The sequence below is a fragment of the Phlebotomus argentipes genome, unplaced genomic scaffold (genome assembly GCF_947086385.1).
Source record: "Phlebotomus argentipes unplaced genomic scaffold, Phlebotomus argentipes genome assembly contig_32, whole genome shotgun sequence".
NCBI classification, from domain to species: Eukaryota; Metazoa; Arthropoda; class Insecta; order Diptera; family Psychodidae; genus Phlebotomus; species Phlebotomus argentipes.
In genome coordinates this window covers 2,468,694-2,481,347 of record NW_026776187.1, presented here as the reverse complement: position 1 = coordinate 2,481,347, position 12,654 = coordinate 2,468,694, and the positions used below count along the sequence as shown (strand labels likewise).

At 43.4% G+C, this 12,654-nt stretch overlaps 1 protein-coding gene across 1 annotated transcript; it reads left to right on the top strand.

Moving 5' to 3' along the window:
• The first annotated feature begins 4,288 nt into the window (after positions 1-4,288).
• On the top strand, positions 4,289-12,050 carry LOC132264251 (paternally-expressed gene 3 protein-like). The gene is made up of 3 exons (XM_059764367.1): positions 4,289-4,546; positions 9,220-11,286; positions 11,342-12,050. The coding sequence occupies exons 1-3, from the start codon at positions 4,289-4,291 to the stop codon at positions 11,585-11,587; spliced, it is 2,571 nt and encodes an 856-aa protein (XP_059620350.1). The 3' UTR covers positions 11,588-12,050.
• The last annotated feature ends 604 nt before the right edge of the window (positions 12,051-12,654 follow it).

Here is a 12,654-nt window from a genome sequence, read left to right as displayed (position 1 = left end):
GTAATTGCCCTGTGATGTGTTTTTCCACGCAGAAATAATCGCAACAACATTCACAGCTACTAAAGTGATGTCTTACGCGATCATCGACGATCTATTTGGTATTATCGCAAGATCACCAATTGCACAGATCACTTCCACATTCTCTTAGCACTGCAATTTGCCCGTCACAGGACAATTAGAGAAGGGGCGCATTTCACATCACATATATATATTGAGCAATTTTCGTGAAGTGTGAAATATATGCGCGAAACCTTCCCATCGGCAAAATCAAATCCAATACATTGAAATTAAACTTGAAATCTTATTGATTTTTCATCTTGGGCACTTTTACTTTTTTGTCCAATGATCTCACGTGGAATTTTTTCTGCACCGTTTGTCTCCATCTTTCATTGATCTCGTTCGCATTCCAATGACCTACGTTGACAAAAAAAAACATACACACTAATTTTAATGTTGCCTCTCAACTTGATCACTTACAACCGCGATGTCGCACCTCGAGTGATACATTTATCAATGGTTTATAAGAAGAAAAAAACATAATCTCACAACTTTCAAGCGTTGATCATTTATTTCCTTCGAATCCTGTACTTTCAGAGATTATGGTTTAAGGAGAAATTGACTTTATCAACGTTTGCCTGTTACATTCTGAGAGATTTATCAAGCTAGTCGAGTGATAAATAAGCGGATTTTCCTTCAAGAATTTATTATTCATGGGCAATGAATCGCTTCACGAGTAAAAGTGCGCTGAAATCGCAAGTGATCTCGAGTTGAGTCAAATTCTCTTGAGCTGAGAGGACATTTTCGTGGTGATATACATAAAATTAGTAAATTAATGAGACACCACGAATGGGACAGCATTCCATCGGATTGACAAGCTTTCTACGAACTGAGCTTTTAAGCTCCTGTTGTGCAATCGATTAACCTTGTTTGCACTTCGCCCAGTCAATCGCGCCAAGTGTGAATTGGTGATAAAAATTTGAATAAAATACAAGACAAAATTATGCAATAAATTTGAATTTGCTAGATCAATGCCAATCTGTGTGGCTTCATCCGCAGAAACAAGACCAATTGACATCGTTCATTTTCCTCGTGAATGCAGGGGCAAAAAAAAGAAATTAAATTACACTCCGATCGCGAGATTATAAAAGTCAGTCACTTGGGGAGGTCACTCGAGTGTCCACACGGTGTGAAACTGGATCACCATCGTTGTCTTTTTGCTGAGGGGGTTCCCATCGCGCCGAATGGGACCGAAACGGAGAGGAAAGTGCTCTCATGATGATCTCATGAAGGGCTTCCTTGGCCCTCGATCGCCAGTCGCGCAGTGATCGCGACACGGTTGTTTTGGGCGGTGAGAATTTCACAATATCACCGCGCACATTGTCATACATTCAATTAAGAGCAAGAGAGTGTTGAGCAAAATGAGCCAAAAAGAGACGTTTTTTTTCTCTCGCAGAAAAATATTCGCAATGTGACGACATTAAAATGCATTGGAAATATAAATCATGGGCATTAATTGTACTATCACAGATCGATCGTGGAGAAATAAAATTTAATTAAATCCCATACTTGGGGTAATTTTTCGAGTAGTGAACCCTCATAGTGAGAAGGAGGTTTATTGAACGAGAAAATGATTCATTTTTATTGACATGTCACACAATCTCACGTCGAGTGTGGTTACATAAGAAAGAAGTTTGTAAATTAATTTTATTATCTCAATATCGACTCAAAATCTTTCACCACACATTCATACTTTAACACACACACACTCTTTGTCCATAGATAAATAATTGTAACGCATTATGTCCCTTTCCCTCGGCAAGATGATCTAATAACATCGCGATACGTAACAATTATACTTACTCGCTGCAGGACGATTTTGCCAATAATTTAATTCTGCACACGATCGACATTCGAACACAGAAGCGTGGGTCGATACGATGCCAATATCAAATTGCCACGACGGCCTATTCGCCACAACAATTCAAACTAATTACATGCAAATTATCTATCGATAAATTACATTGTCTCAATCGATTGGTGATCAACATTTTGTCGTGTATGTGTTTTCAGAGTGAAACATGAAATATTTGCCCCATGCACAAATATCTCGAGATTCTTGTAAACAATTCACAGCACTGACAACAAGGAGGTGTTATCCAATTATTAATCTCTTTCTCTCTCAATTTGCTTTAGAGAGTGAAAAGATCCGGCTATTTTTAGCTCATTCAATGGCGATTTCATGTGCTGATTGACCAGTAAAAACTCTCCTTTTATGAGGCCATTTGATCTCCATCTCACACCTGACCTGTCTCAATTCACCACAATCTGCATTTACGACCAATTCCCACACCATCAATAGAGCTATCAGCTTTTGTGAGCTTTTCTCAGATGTTTCCGCTCATCAATGCCCATCAACGAATGCACGATAAAAGGCTTAAGATTATCTAACATTTCCAGTCACTCTGAATTACGCACAACATGCGGAGAAGTCACAGAATGTTCTGAAAATGCCAAATTTATTTCTTCATTGTTCTCTGTCACAAAATGTCACACTTAATAAGGTGTCGTGATCTACTAAGCATGTTTCGCGGTGTTTCAATTAATTTTGCGACTCTTCTGGCCAATCACGCGGACTGAAGAGCCCTAAAGGTCCTTAACGAAGTTTTCATAGAGGCATTTTCCTCACACCCAAGAACCATTTTCATACAGATTGTATAATTCTGTGTGGTGTTAAGGGAATTTTCCCACACAGCTCCGATCGTGGCGGATCTCGCGAGAGTCTCCCCGTGGTGATCGTGGCCGATGATGAATTTATTGTGGCCCCAAGACAATTTGTAATCTATTGCATTGAGGTACAGCATCAAGGTGAAATGTGTTATTTTTGGGTGTGTTTGCAACTGTGGAATCCAATTTTTCACACAAGCTCCCAATTAAGTCATTTGAGAGAGTTAGAAAAATGCTCGCTGATTCAGAGTGTGTGATGAAAAAAGCTCCACTTTCATGGGTGGGGAGACGCTGTTCTCCCAATTTGACAAGAGGAATTTTTCATTAACGCCAAATAGAAGCTTCTCCAAGGTGGTCAATTGTGGTGTTGGGTGTTAAGGTCTTTTCGCTGTTTGTCAAAAGACTCTTGAACTCGTGATTGATATTGTATTTGTGATCGCGCCTGTCGAGGTTGCCAGAGCTTTTGGTATCAAACCTGAAGTCGTTGAAAATAATTGTCAGCGCAGTTCTTGAGGAAAATTGCACTCAATGACTCACTCACGGAGTTCCGCCTCACTTCTGTCCCCTCAAAGTCTCATTGTTTTCTCATTAAGACTGGTGCAGAGAAAATCCTTACTGATTTTCTTACAATTTTGCTGTCATCTGGGGAATTTGGTTGGAGCGCTTTAAGTCGAAAATTGGCCATCATTGTCCAGTTGCGTGAACGCCCATATCGTAATGCCAAAAATTTTATCGTGAAAAGCCATCCTTGGCGGTACGCTACAACCCGCACTTTCGCGCCACAAACGAGATATGGAAAAGAGAAGTTCTCTTGCATGGAAACTTCATCTCTGCCATCGCCACGCCGTGTGTCTCCATCGGCCCAGAGTTCACGAGACTCTATATTTAATACGAGAGCGTGGAATATGTCCTCGATCTAAATATTTTTAAACGCGGTACAAACTTAATGTGCGTATATGTATTTTTAAAGGCTACCTCATTGATCAGTCAACATGGCAAATATGAACTTTTGCTGCACCTCACACACCTAATAATAATCATATATATACATTTCCAAGTATCATAACCAAAAAAAAATAATGTGCAATGAGAAAAAAGAATGCAGTCATAATGTGATTAAATTTCAGAGATATTGGCAAAGTGAGTGCAGAAAAAAAAGCGAAGAGAGATCTCTCGAAATGGGGTTGAAGGCGCAACTTTCAATTTCTGGTGTGTTTGTGTATGCCTCAATTTCAAAATTCGCAAAAGTCAAATGAAAACACAGAGTGCGGCATTTTAACATTTATCGCTGCACTCATTGCAATTTCATTTTAAAATACATATATTTCACAGTCATCCAATAAAATGTGAGTTGCGTGCTATTTTGTAATTAAAAGACACACAAATTCAGTCAACAGAATATCCACTTCCCTCTCCCCACCCCTCTTGGCGTTTGGGCGCTGTCTGCAGGACTAAAGCTAATCCGGCAACGAGCATTTGAGTGGTGTTCGCGAAGAAAGTTGCTGATTGACGATAACTAACTTTCTCAGGTGCATAATATGTATACCTTTAAGAGCGATGTCACATGTTCTCTGCAACACTGTCAACCCATTGCTCGAGAGGCGGGTTTCATGCCCAGAAGCTGGGGCATGAGAGAATCGGCCTCGAAAGACGGCGAGCAGAGGCGCAAAAAGACCGTCACATCGCGACACCTAATAGAGGTCTAATTCGACAAGAGGCTCAGCAAGAAATCCGATCAGTGACTCCATCACTCACCCGGTCTCCACCAGTGTTTGTCACACCACCAGTGATGCAACCGTACAGAATTTCAGCTGAAGAAGAGGTGAGGAGGTGCGAAAAGGTGGGATTAAGTGCATTGCAATAAATCTTCTTATAATGTTGCCTGTGTGAGTCACTCGAGCAATAGAGATTAATGTCTCAAAAAATTAGCCATACAACTCCACCAGTTGAGCTGCCCCCACTGTGATCACCACAAAAATCATTACCGGCAGCTAAAGAGTCGCTGGAGCCAATTAAATTTCCTCGCCTCCTTGAGAATCAGACACCAGAACTCCAGCCAAAACACTCCTAACCGTGAAACTTAAACTATCCATGACTTCTTTTGCATCTCTTGACACAATTTTTCTCACAAATTTACATAAGGCCCTTAGTGTGAATTTCACAGGATTTTAGCTCAACTCTCAATTTCAAAGTTGAGTAATTTGTTTCAATCTTGCATCATTTACTTTATGATATTACATGATGACCACAAAAAAGCTGAAGCTCGATCATTTTTTGCTACCCCTCGCGGCTATTGGCGCCATTCCGGATGCAATGTGAAAATAATATTCATAAATAAGATTAATTGTGATGCATAAAACTTTCTTTGCGACGTTGGAGTTTCGAATTTGAATACAAGACACCTGTTACAGCATCTATAATGTGGATAAAGTAAGATCATGTCAATTATTCAATAGTATATGGAGAGATAGATTGTCTCTATATCTCTCTGGGTGCGTCTGTGTGTTGGCTAAAAATGGTCCATTTGGCGAATTTAGCGAAACAGCAAATGAGTGGTGATATGCAAATTTCATGGTAGACGTTTGGTGTGAAAATTTGTGTCATTAAATTATTATTTATTCAAATCAGACTCTTAATGGTGTGCTTCACATGTGCTACTGTTTGTTTCAATTAGGCACACACTCTCTCGCTCCTTTTCACCTTCGGCAGACATTCCATCCATTCATATGCACTCCTCCTCGAGTTGTGACTCTTTTTCGTGTCACCTCTTTTTTTTTACACCCGCAGTCGCCGATATTCGAAATTCCACAAGAAATCAATTATGCAATCCATAGAGACAGACCGGAGCGACAAAAGTCTCAAAAAGACTGTCAGAAAGGAGAGAATTCGGAGTTGGTAGAAAAAGTCGTGTGCTCCAATTAATAAAGATTTTTTGGACCTTTTCAGCGAAAACAACTCTATATGAGAGGAGGAACAAATGCAGCGTGCGCGCGCGAAAAAAAGGGGAAAAGAAATCCACAAAAAGACACACAAAAGACCAGTTTTTAGACATTTGCCCATATATTGCCATCTCTCATTCACTATATGTTCATGTATCGCCTGCGTGAATTGGACAGGCGCGCACTTTATGTTCTCGAAAAAGATTTTTTGATGGAGAGAGAGAAAGAGAGCTAAAGAAGGAGAGCTTTTAAATATAAATTTATTATATTGCTCTTATTTTTGCTTTTACTCTCCCTCGATCTGGCCCCAAATGACTCTGCACTATTACTTAATCTAACGCGCTAGATAAATACTCTGCATTTGCCAGCAAAGTTGTGGGACTTTTGCCGCCAAATGTGTGACACACCCGCAACTCTTCAGTGTTGGGCGCTGTGGAAAAAACGTGACGAGATTAATGGGGCGTCTTTCGACAAATTCTGAACCACCATGCAAATTCATCGGTGACCCACAAATCACGTCATATGCTTTGACAAAATTTTCTTGGGAAAATACCTAATCTGTTTATTGTACACTGAGAGAAATCCTACAGCAAAATAATATGCTAAGTAGTCTCTTCGATGGACTGAAATCGACTGTATTTTTTCCTTACTTTTTCACATTCCTCAATATTCAAAATCATAATCTTTCTCACAGTGATTTGAAGAAAAAAAGAGTCACTTGAATGGAAAAGAAAATACATTGCTCAACTGGTGATTTCTTTACAGTGTTGGCTGTTGGAAAAAAGCGTTGAAATTGAACTGTAAACTCTGCGTTTGTCATTCAATCCCCGATGGCGGTTTTGTGCGAGGAAATTTATAGCTTTTCAATTAGCCAAACGTTCAGACTTTCTTGTTTTTTTTTCCTCCAATCCAAAGAACAATTTTTGCCCATTCAATACGCACTGCGAGTCTCCCAAGGAATATGAGAGCAACAGGAAAGCTCGGCAAAGCCCCGAAAAGGAACTTCATACATAAACGATATTTTTTTCTCTCCATTGCCGCAATCATTTCCTCGCAATTATTGAAAAAATATCCATATGAGGAGGTAATTAAAATTAATTTATAAATTACCAAACCAGTTACTGTGGCAATTTGAATGCATCAAAGACACACGGATAATTGATTATTTTAATAACTCCAAACTTACACGAATAGGTAAAAATCGTTGTGACATAATTTTTGGTCATTTCATCAAATTCAATCCCAAAACTCTCTATATTGTCGTGCATTTCAACGATAACATGATCTTTTCATTAATTTTATTAGACTCCTGAGGACAAACTGCAATTCTGTTCAGCACAGCGTGCACAAAAAAAAATAACATAAAATGTATATATGTGTTGAGACATAAATCATAAACAATCTCGTGATTACACTGTCTCAATGTGTCAATTTATTTTCAACTAATCAGCAACACTTTGCACAGTGTGCAATTAAATCATTTTTTCTGCTTCCCATTCTATTGAATGGCCAGAGTGTTTGTGGTGGAAAAAAGCACAACTTTAGTGACAAAAGATCAATATAGAGAGAGAGAGACTTTTCTGCGCCAGGGCAAGTCATTGACCATTTCAAGAAGCTAAGAAAAACGCGCCATCGCACGAAGCTTAAGTGAGCTGATAAGACACATATATTCCTTATGTAAGATGGACTCTTTTTGTGGCCAACTCGTTTGGAAGTTTATGCCCGGATTGTCCTTAGGCTATTTGCAGAGGAGAGTGCAAATAAACCAGCGCGTTGCGTTTATTTGCCGTTTAATTAAATAGCAATAAAAAATTAAATAACCTGTGCATATGTAGATCGATTTTACTGTGCCTTTTGAGAGACTGCTTTATGTCCATTTATCACAGAGTGCGTGAATCCTTGCCATCAATGGTGTTTGAAAGGAGCACAAAAGAAATTGACATTTCTGCTCACAGATGTCTATTTATTTTCCAAATACACCCATTAATTTTGCATAATATAAATAAATATTGACATGTCGTGGAAAAAAAATGAATATGATTAATTACCCGGATTATAAAAATCGCACTAAATAAATTAAAGGAGGCTTCCAGCGCAAAGATTAATATAATTTGCCAGCGAAGCTGAAAGCTCTCGATGGAGGCGCCGGGTGAGATTCCTCGGTGTTTTGCGACACACGCAGTGCAGAAATGTCGAGGGTGTTGCCGCGCTGGGCGTAGGAAGAGTTAATTAGACGTTTTTGGATGCTACCTGCGGACTTTCTTGCCTCTCCTCACACTGACACATTCCTTTCACTTTCCGCCACCCGGTCAGTGGATCGAGTTCGCATTTAAATTGGACCTGCACCACACATCTCGCAAGACACACCGATTCTCCGCACATTGGAAGCGTTCTCAATGGCGTGGAGTTTGTCAGAGAGATCGTCTCGATGTATTTGAGGTTTTCCCCATGGTATATTCCTCTGTGCTTTTTTTTCTGCTGGAATTCGCGAGTGTACGTACGAAAAAATTTTCGCCAGTGGACTCTGGCTGGCGCACGTCGAGGGAGAATTATGTAACCGCCCAGGTGAGAGAAAGAGATCGATCTGTGATCTGCCCAAGAAGTGGCATGTGTGTGAGCGACGATCTGGTTTTCCGTCGGTGTTTGTATCCTTCGCAAAAATGAGATCGCGGTGGGGCTTCCAAAGCTCACTGGACGTCGTCGTTGGTGATCAAATGGGGCAAAATGTGCGGATCTCGCGACTGTGGTATAAAAGCGATCATAGGGATTGGCCGTCCATCAGTCTCACTGTGCTCTACGAAGTAGAGCTTCATTCGAAACGTTCTTCATTTTTTATACCTCTTTCTTCACATATTTGCTCACAATTTTCCACAAAAACTTTGCACCTCAAATTTTAAGTTAAACCCCAGAGCAACGATCACGAATCGTTCTCACAGTGATTCTCGGCTAAGTGACGCTCCGTCTCCAAATTAATTATAGCGTTCGCGAATGAAAATGAAGGTGAGTTGAAAGCTCCACAGGACACAGCGGCCGCCCAAAAAAGGATTACTAGTGCTTATAAAAAGAAGTGAAGTTGCAGAGAATCATGTCTTGCAAGATCGAGGATCAATGATCGTGATCAGTGTGATGGTTTTTTTTCACTCTACCTTCCATTATGGTTTCAATTAGCGAGAAAATTGAAAATGAAATTCAAACCACCGAGAGCAGAAAAGCCAAGATAAACTACTTTTTTCCTCTCCACCTGTCTCAAATTAATTGGACTCTGTGTCTCAAGCAATCGCGGCGGTTAAAATTGAGATCATATTGAATTAATTGACACAGAGGATCGTGCTGAACATTACCATTTTCCTCAGCTAAAAGCCCAAAGTGACAATGCTTGACCGTGTGAAGTGGTTTGCAGATTTTCTTTTATGATCTCAACACTGTGAATTTTTCCCTGCCCTGTTTGGAGTGTTGCTCAAAATATGCAAAAAAAACCCCGTCGCTTGCCTCAGAAACTGTTCTATCCACTTCAAATTCACATGATCTCCTAACTTGATATCTTGGCTCTCCCTAGACATTCGCTATCTTCCTCGTTGTGGTGACTCTGGCCGCCAGAGCATCCGCCACAGCGCAGCCTGACTGCATCCACGGAGATTCTGTGGGCTACTCTTATCCTGCCCCAGCCGTCCAGCTCAACGTGGGCCCGGCTGTGAAGTACGCTTCCGTCGGTCCGTCCTACAGCGCATACCATGCAGCTCCGGCCTATTCCTCCTATTCCACGGGTCCCGCCGTGAAAGTGACGAACGTCGTGCCAGGATACAGCGCCCACGCCTACACCCCTGACGTCACCTACGCCAAATCTGCCGGACTCGTGCTCGCAGATCAATCCCCATCATCCAAGTATGCGGCTGTGGCTCCATCTGGCTACGGATACGCCACAAGTGCTGGCCTCTCTTCCTACACAACAACCTCCGGAGTGTCAACCTATGCCGCCGCTCCAGTGGCTAAGCTGGCTGTGTCCGCCCCGGCTGTGACCTATGCTACAGCGGCTCCAGCTGTTGTCAGCAAAGTTGCCTACGCAGCTCCCGCTGTCACCTACGCGACGGCTGCTCCTGCCATCGCTAAGGTCGCCTATGCTGCCCCAGCTGTCACCTACGCCACAGCAGCGCCTGCTGTTGCCAAAGTGGCCTATGCAGCGCCCGCCGTGTCCTATGCCACTGCTACACCCGTTGTAGCAGCCAAAGTGAGCAACGCATACCTCCCTCCGGTCACGAAAATCAGCACCGGACCCGCCTACTCATCCTACGTCTCCGCCCCAGCTGTCTCTTACGCCGCCCCACTGGCTAAGGTAGCAACCTATGCCCACGCTGCTCCAGCTGTATCCACCGCCTACGTGTCGGCTCCTCATGTGGCTAGCTATGCCGCTCCCGCTGTTGCCAAGTACGTCTCAGCTCCGGCCGTTGCCACATATTCGTCTGCCCCAGCGGTCTCAACGAGCTACGTCTCCGCTCCCGCCAAAATCGCCACATACGCTGCCCCTGCAGTCTCCACTTACTCCCACGCTCCGGCCGTCTCTACAGCCTACGTCTCTGCCCCTGCTAAAGTGGCTACCTACGCCGCCGGAGCCAAGCTCGTTGCCCCAGCTGCCTATGCTAGCTACTCTGCCGCTCCTGCTGTGTCCACGTCCTACGTCTCCGCACCAGTTGTGTCCAAATTGGCTGTGGCCCCGTCCTATGCCACGTACGCCGCGCCCGCTAAGGTGGCCTACTCCACCGGACCCGCTGTGACGACATATTCATCTGGTGCCGCCTTCGGCAAACTTGTGTCACCCTCCGTCGCCACTTACGCCTCAGCTCCGGCTTACAGCAGCCTCTCCGTTGGACCAAGTGTTGCCTCCTACCACGCTGGCCCCTCAGTGGCTTCCTACCATGCCGGCCCGACTGTGTCTTCGTACCACGCTGGCCCCACAGTGGCTTCCTATGCTGCCCCAGTTGTCAGCAAGGTCGTGTCAGCCCCTGCTGTTGCCACCTATGCTTCAGCTCCGGCCTACGCTAGCAAAGTCGTTGCCCCTGCTGTCACCACGTACTCTTCCGGACCAGTGGTGAGCAAGGTCCTGTCTGCTCCCGCTTATTCCGGCTATGCTCATGGACCAGCCGTTGCCACTTACACCTCGGCTCCTGCCTACGCCAGCAAAGTGGTGGCCGCTCCCGCTTACTCTGGTTATGCTCATGGACCAGCCGTTGCCACTTACGCCTCAGCCCCAGCCTACACCAGCAAAGTGGTAGCTGCCCCAGCTGTGTCTTATGCTGCCCCAGCATACAGTAAGGTCGTTGCTGCTCCCGCTGTTGCTTCCTACGCTGCCCCAGCTGTTGCATCCTACGCTGCTCCAGCCTATAGCAAGGTGGTCGCTGCTCCAGCTGTTCACTCCGTACCTTATGCTTCGTACGCCGATCACGGTTATGGAGGCCACGGATACGGAGCTCACGGATATGGAGGCCACGGATATTACGGACACTCTGGACTGAGATACGCTGCCGCAGTTCCCGCTGTCTCCCACTCTGTCGTGCCCGCCGCCAAGGTGGCCTACGCCGCCGCTCCGGCCGTTGTGAAGACCGTCAGTGAGAAGCACCTTGAATACTACGTATGTACACTTTCCTCTACTCTCTGCACAGCGCTCATGACTTTTGTTCTTGCAGGATGACCATCCTCGCTACGCCTACGAGTACGGCGTCAATGATCCCCACACCGGTGATATCAAGGAGGCCAAGGAGGAGCGCGACGGTGACGTCGTCAGGGGATCGTATTCCCTTGTGGAGCCTGACGGCAATGTGCGCACCGTGAACTACTACGCCGATTGGGAGACTGGCTTCCACGCGCAGGTCACAAACAGCCGTGATCAAGTTCATGGTGTGGTGGCCAAGAGGGCCGCCGTGAAGGCGTAAGAGCCGCAATGACGCCCATGTCCTTTGCTAAGAAGAGAAACACGCGAAGAAAAGCCCCTAGATCAACCCCCATAGAGATTTCAGATACTCAAAGTTAAACTTAATTTAATTTATAGTTTTCCTCTCTTATTCTTTACCTCTTTTTGAGTTTCTCCTCCATATCTATATATATACAAATTGCCTTTATTGTATATTTTTTTTGTCTATCTGTTTCTCTATGACAGCTAATCTTAATATAATGCCCATATGTAATTGTTATTTAAATAAGAATGAAGAAAAAAGCGTTCTGTATATTGAAGACACCCAGCAATTATTGTCACTGGAACTCACAAGAAACGATCTAGATCACTTTTCGTTTCTCAGCAGCAAATTTTATCCTATTGATTGTCCCTATTTTGTGCTCCTCTAGTTTTTCTCTTTCACAAATAAATGAGATCATTTTTTTTTTAATATATATATTAAATATCGCAATGATGAAGCAAAACTAAAATGACCCGAGCAATAAGAGAAAAATATTTTTGCGTGCATTTGCATTATTGAATACCTTCTTGTGATAAAAGTGTCATAAATAACTAATAATTGTACAATTATTTTTACTTATGATAATTTTGTATAAAAATAAAATACTTTAATTATTTCACTTTTGTCCCAATTTTGTCAAACTTTTTCACGTCACGTTTTTGTCTTCCTTCTACACAACATTTTTTTTTTTGCTTAAGTTTTACCTACTCAATTCATAAAACTCAGAGTGAAATAAATCTCTTCACTATGCGCCTTTTTTGCCTCACTTCTTTTACGCCGCATGCAGCATGTGCACAATCCATATCAGCCGCCAAGAGCCGCCGACTGATGATGTCTATTTTGGTTTCTTGCGATCGCGCGCTCTGTCAATGGAAGGAGGATAAGTGAGAAGCGAAGACGAAGGAGTAAAAAACAGAGGAAAGATACCAGATCACTCAATAAATTCCATCCACCACCAGCCGTGAGCCTTTGTCGTACGCAAAAATTGTGCAATCATTTCGATCGTGCGCTCTTGTAAAAGTTGTCTGGCCGGCCGCCTCCGGCCG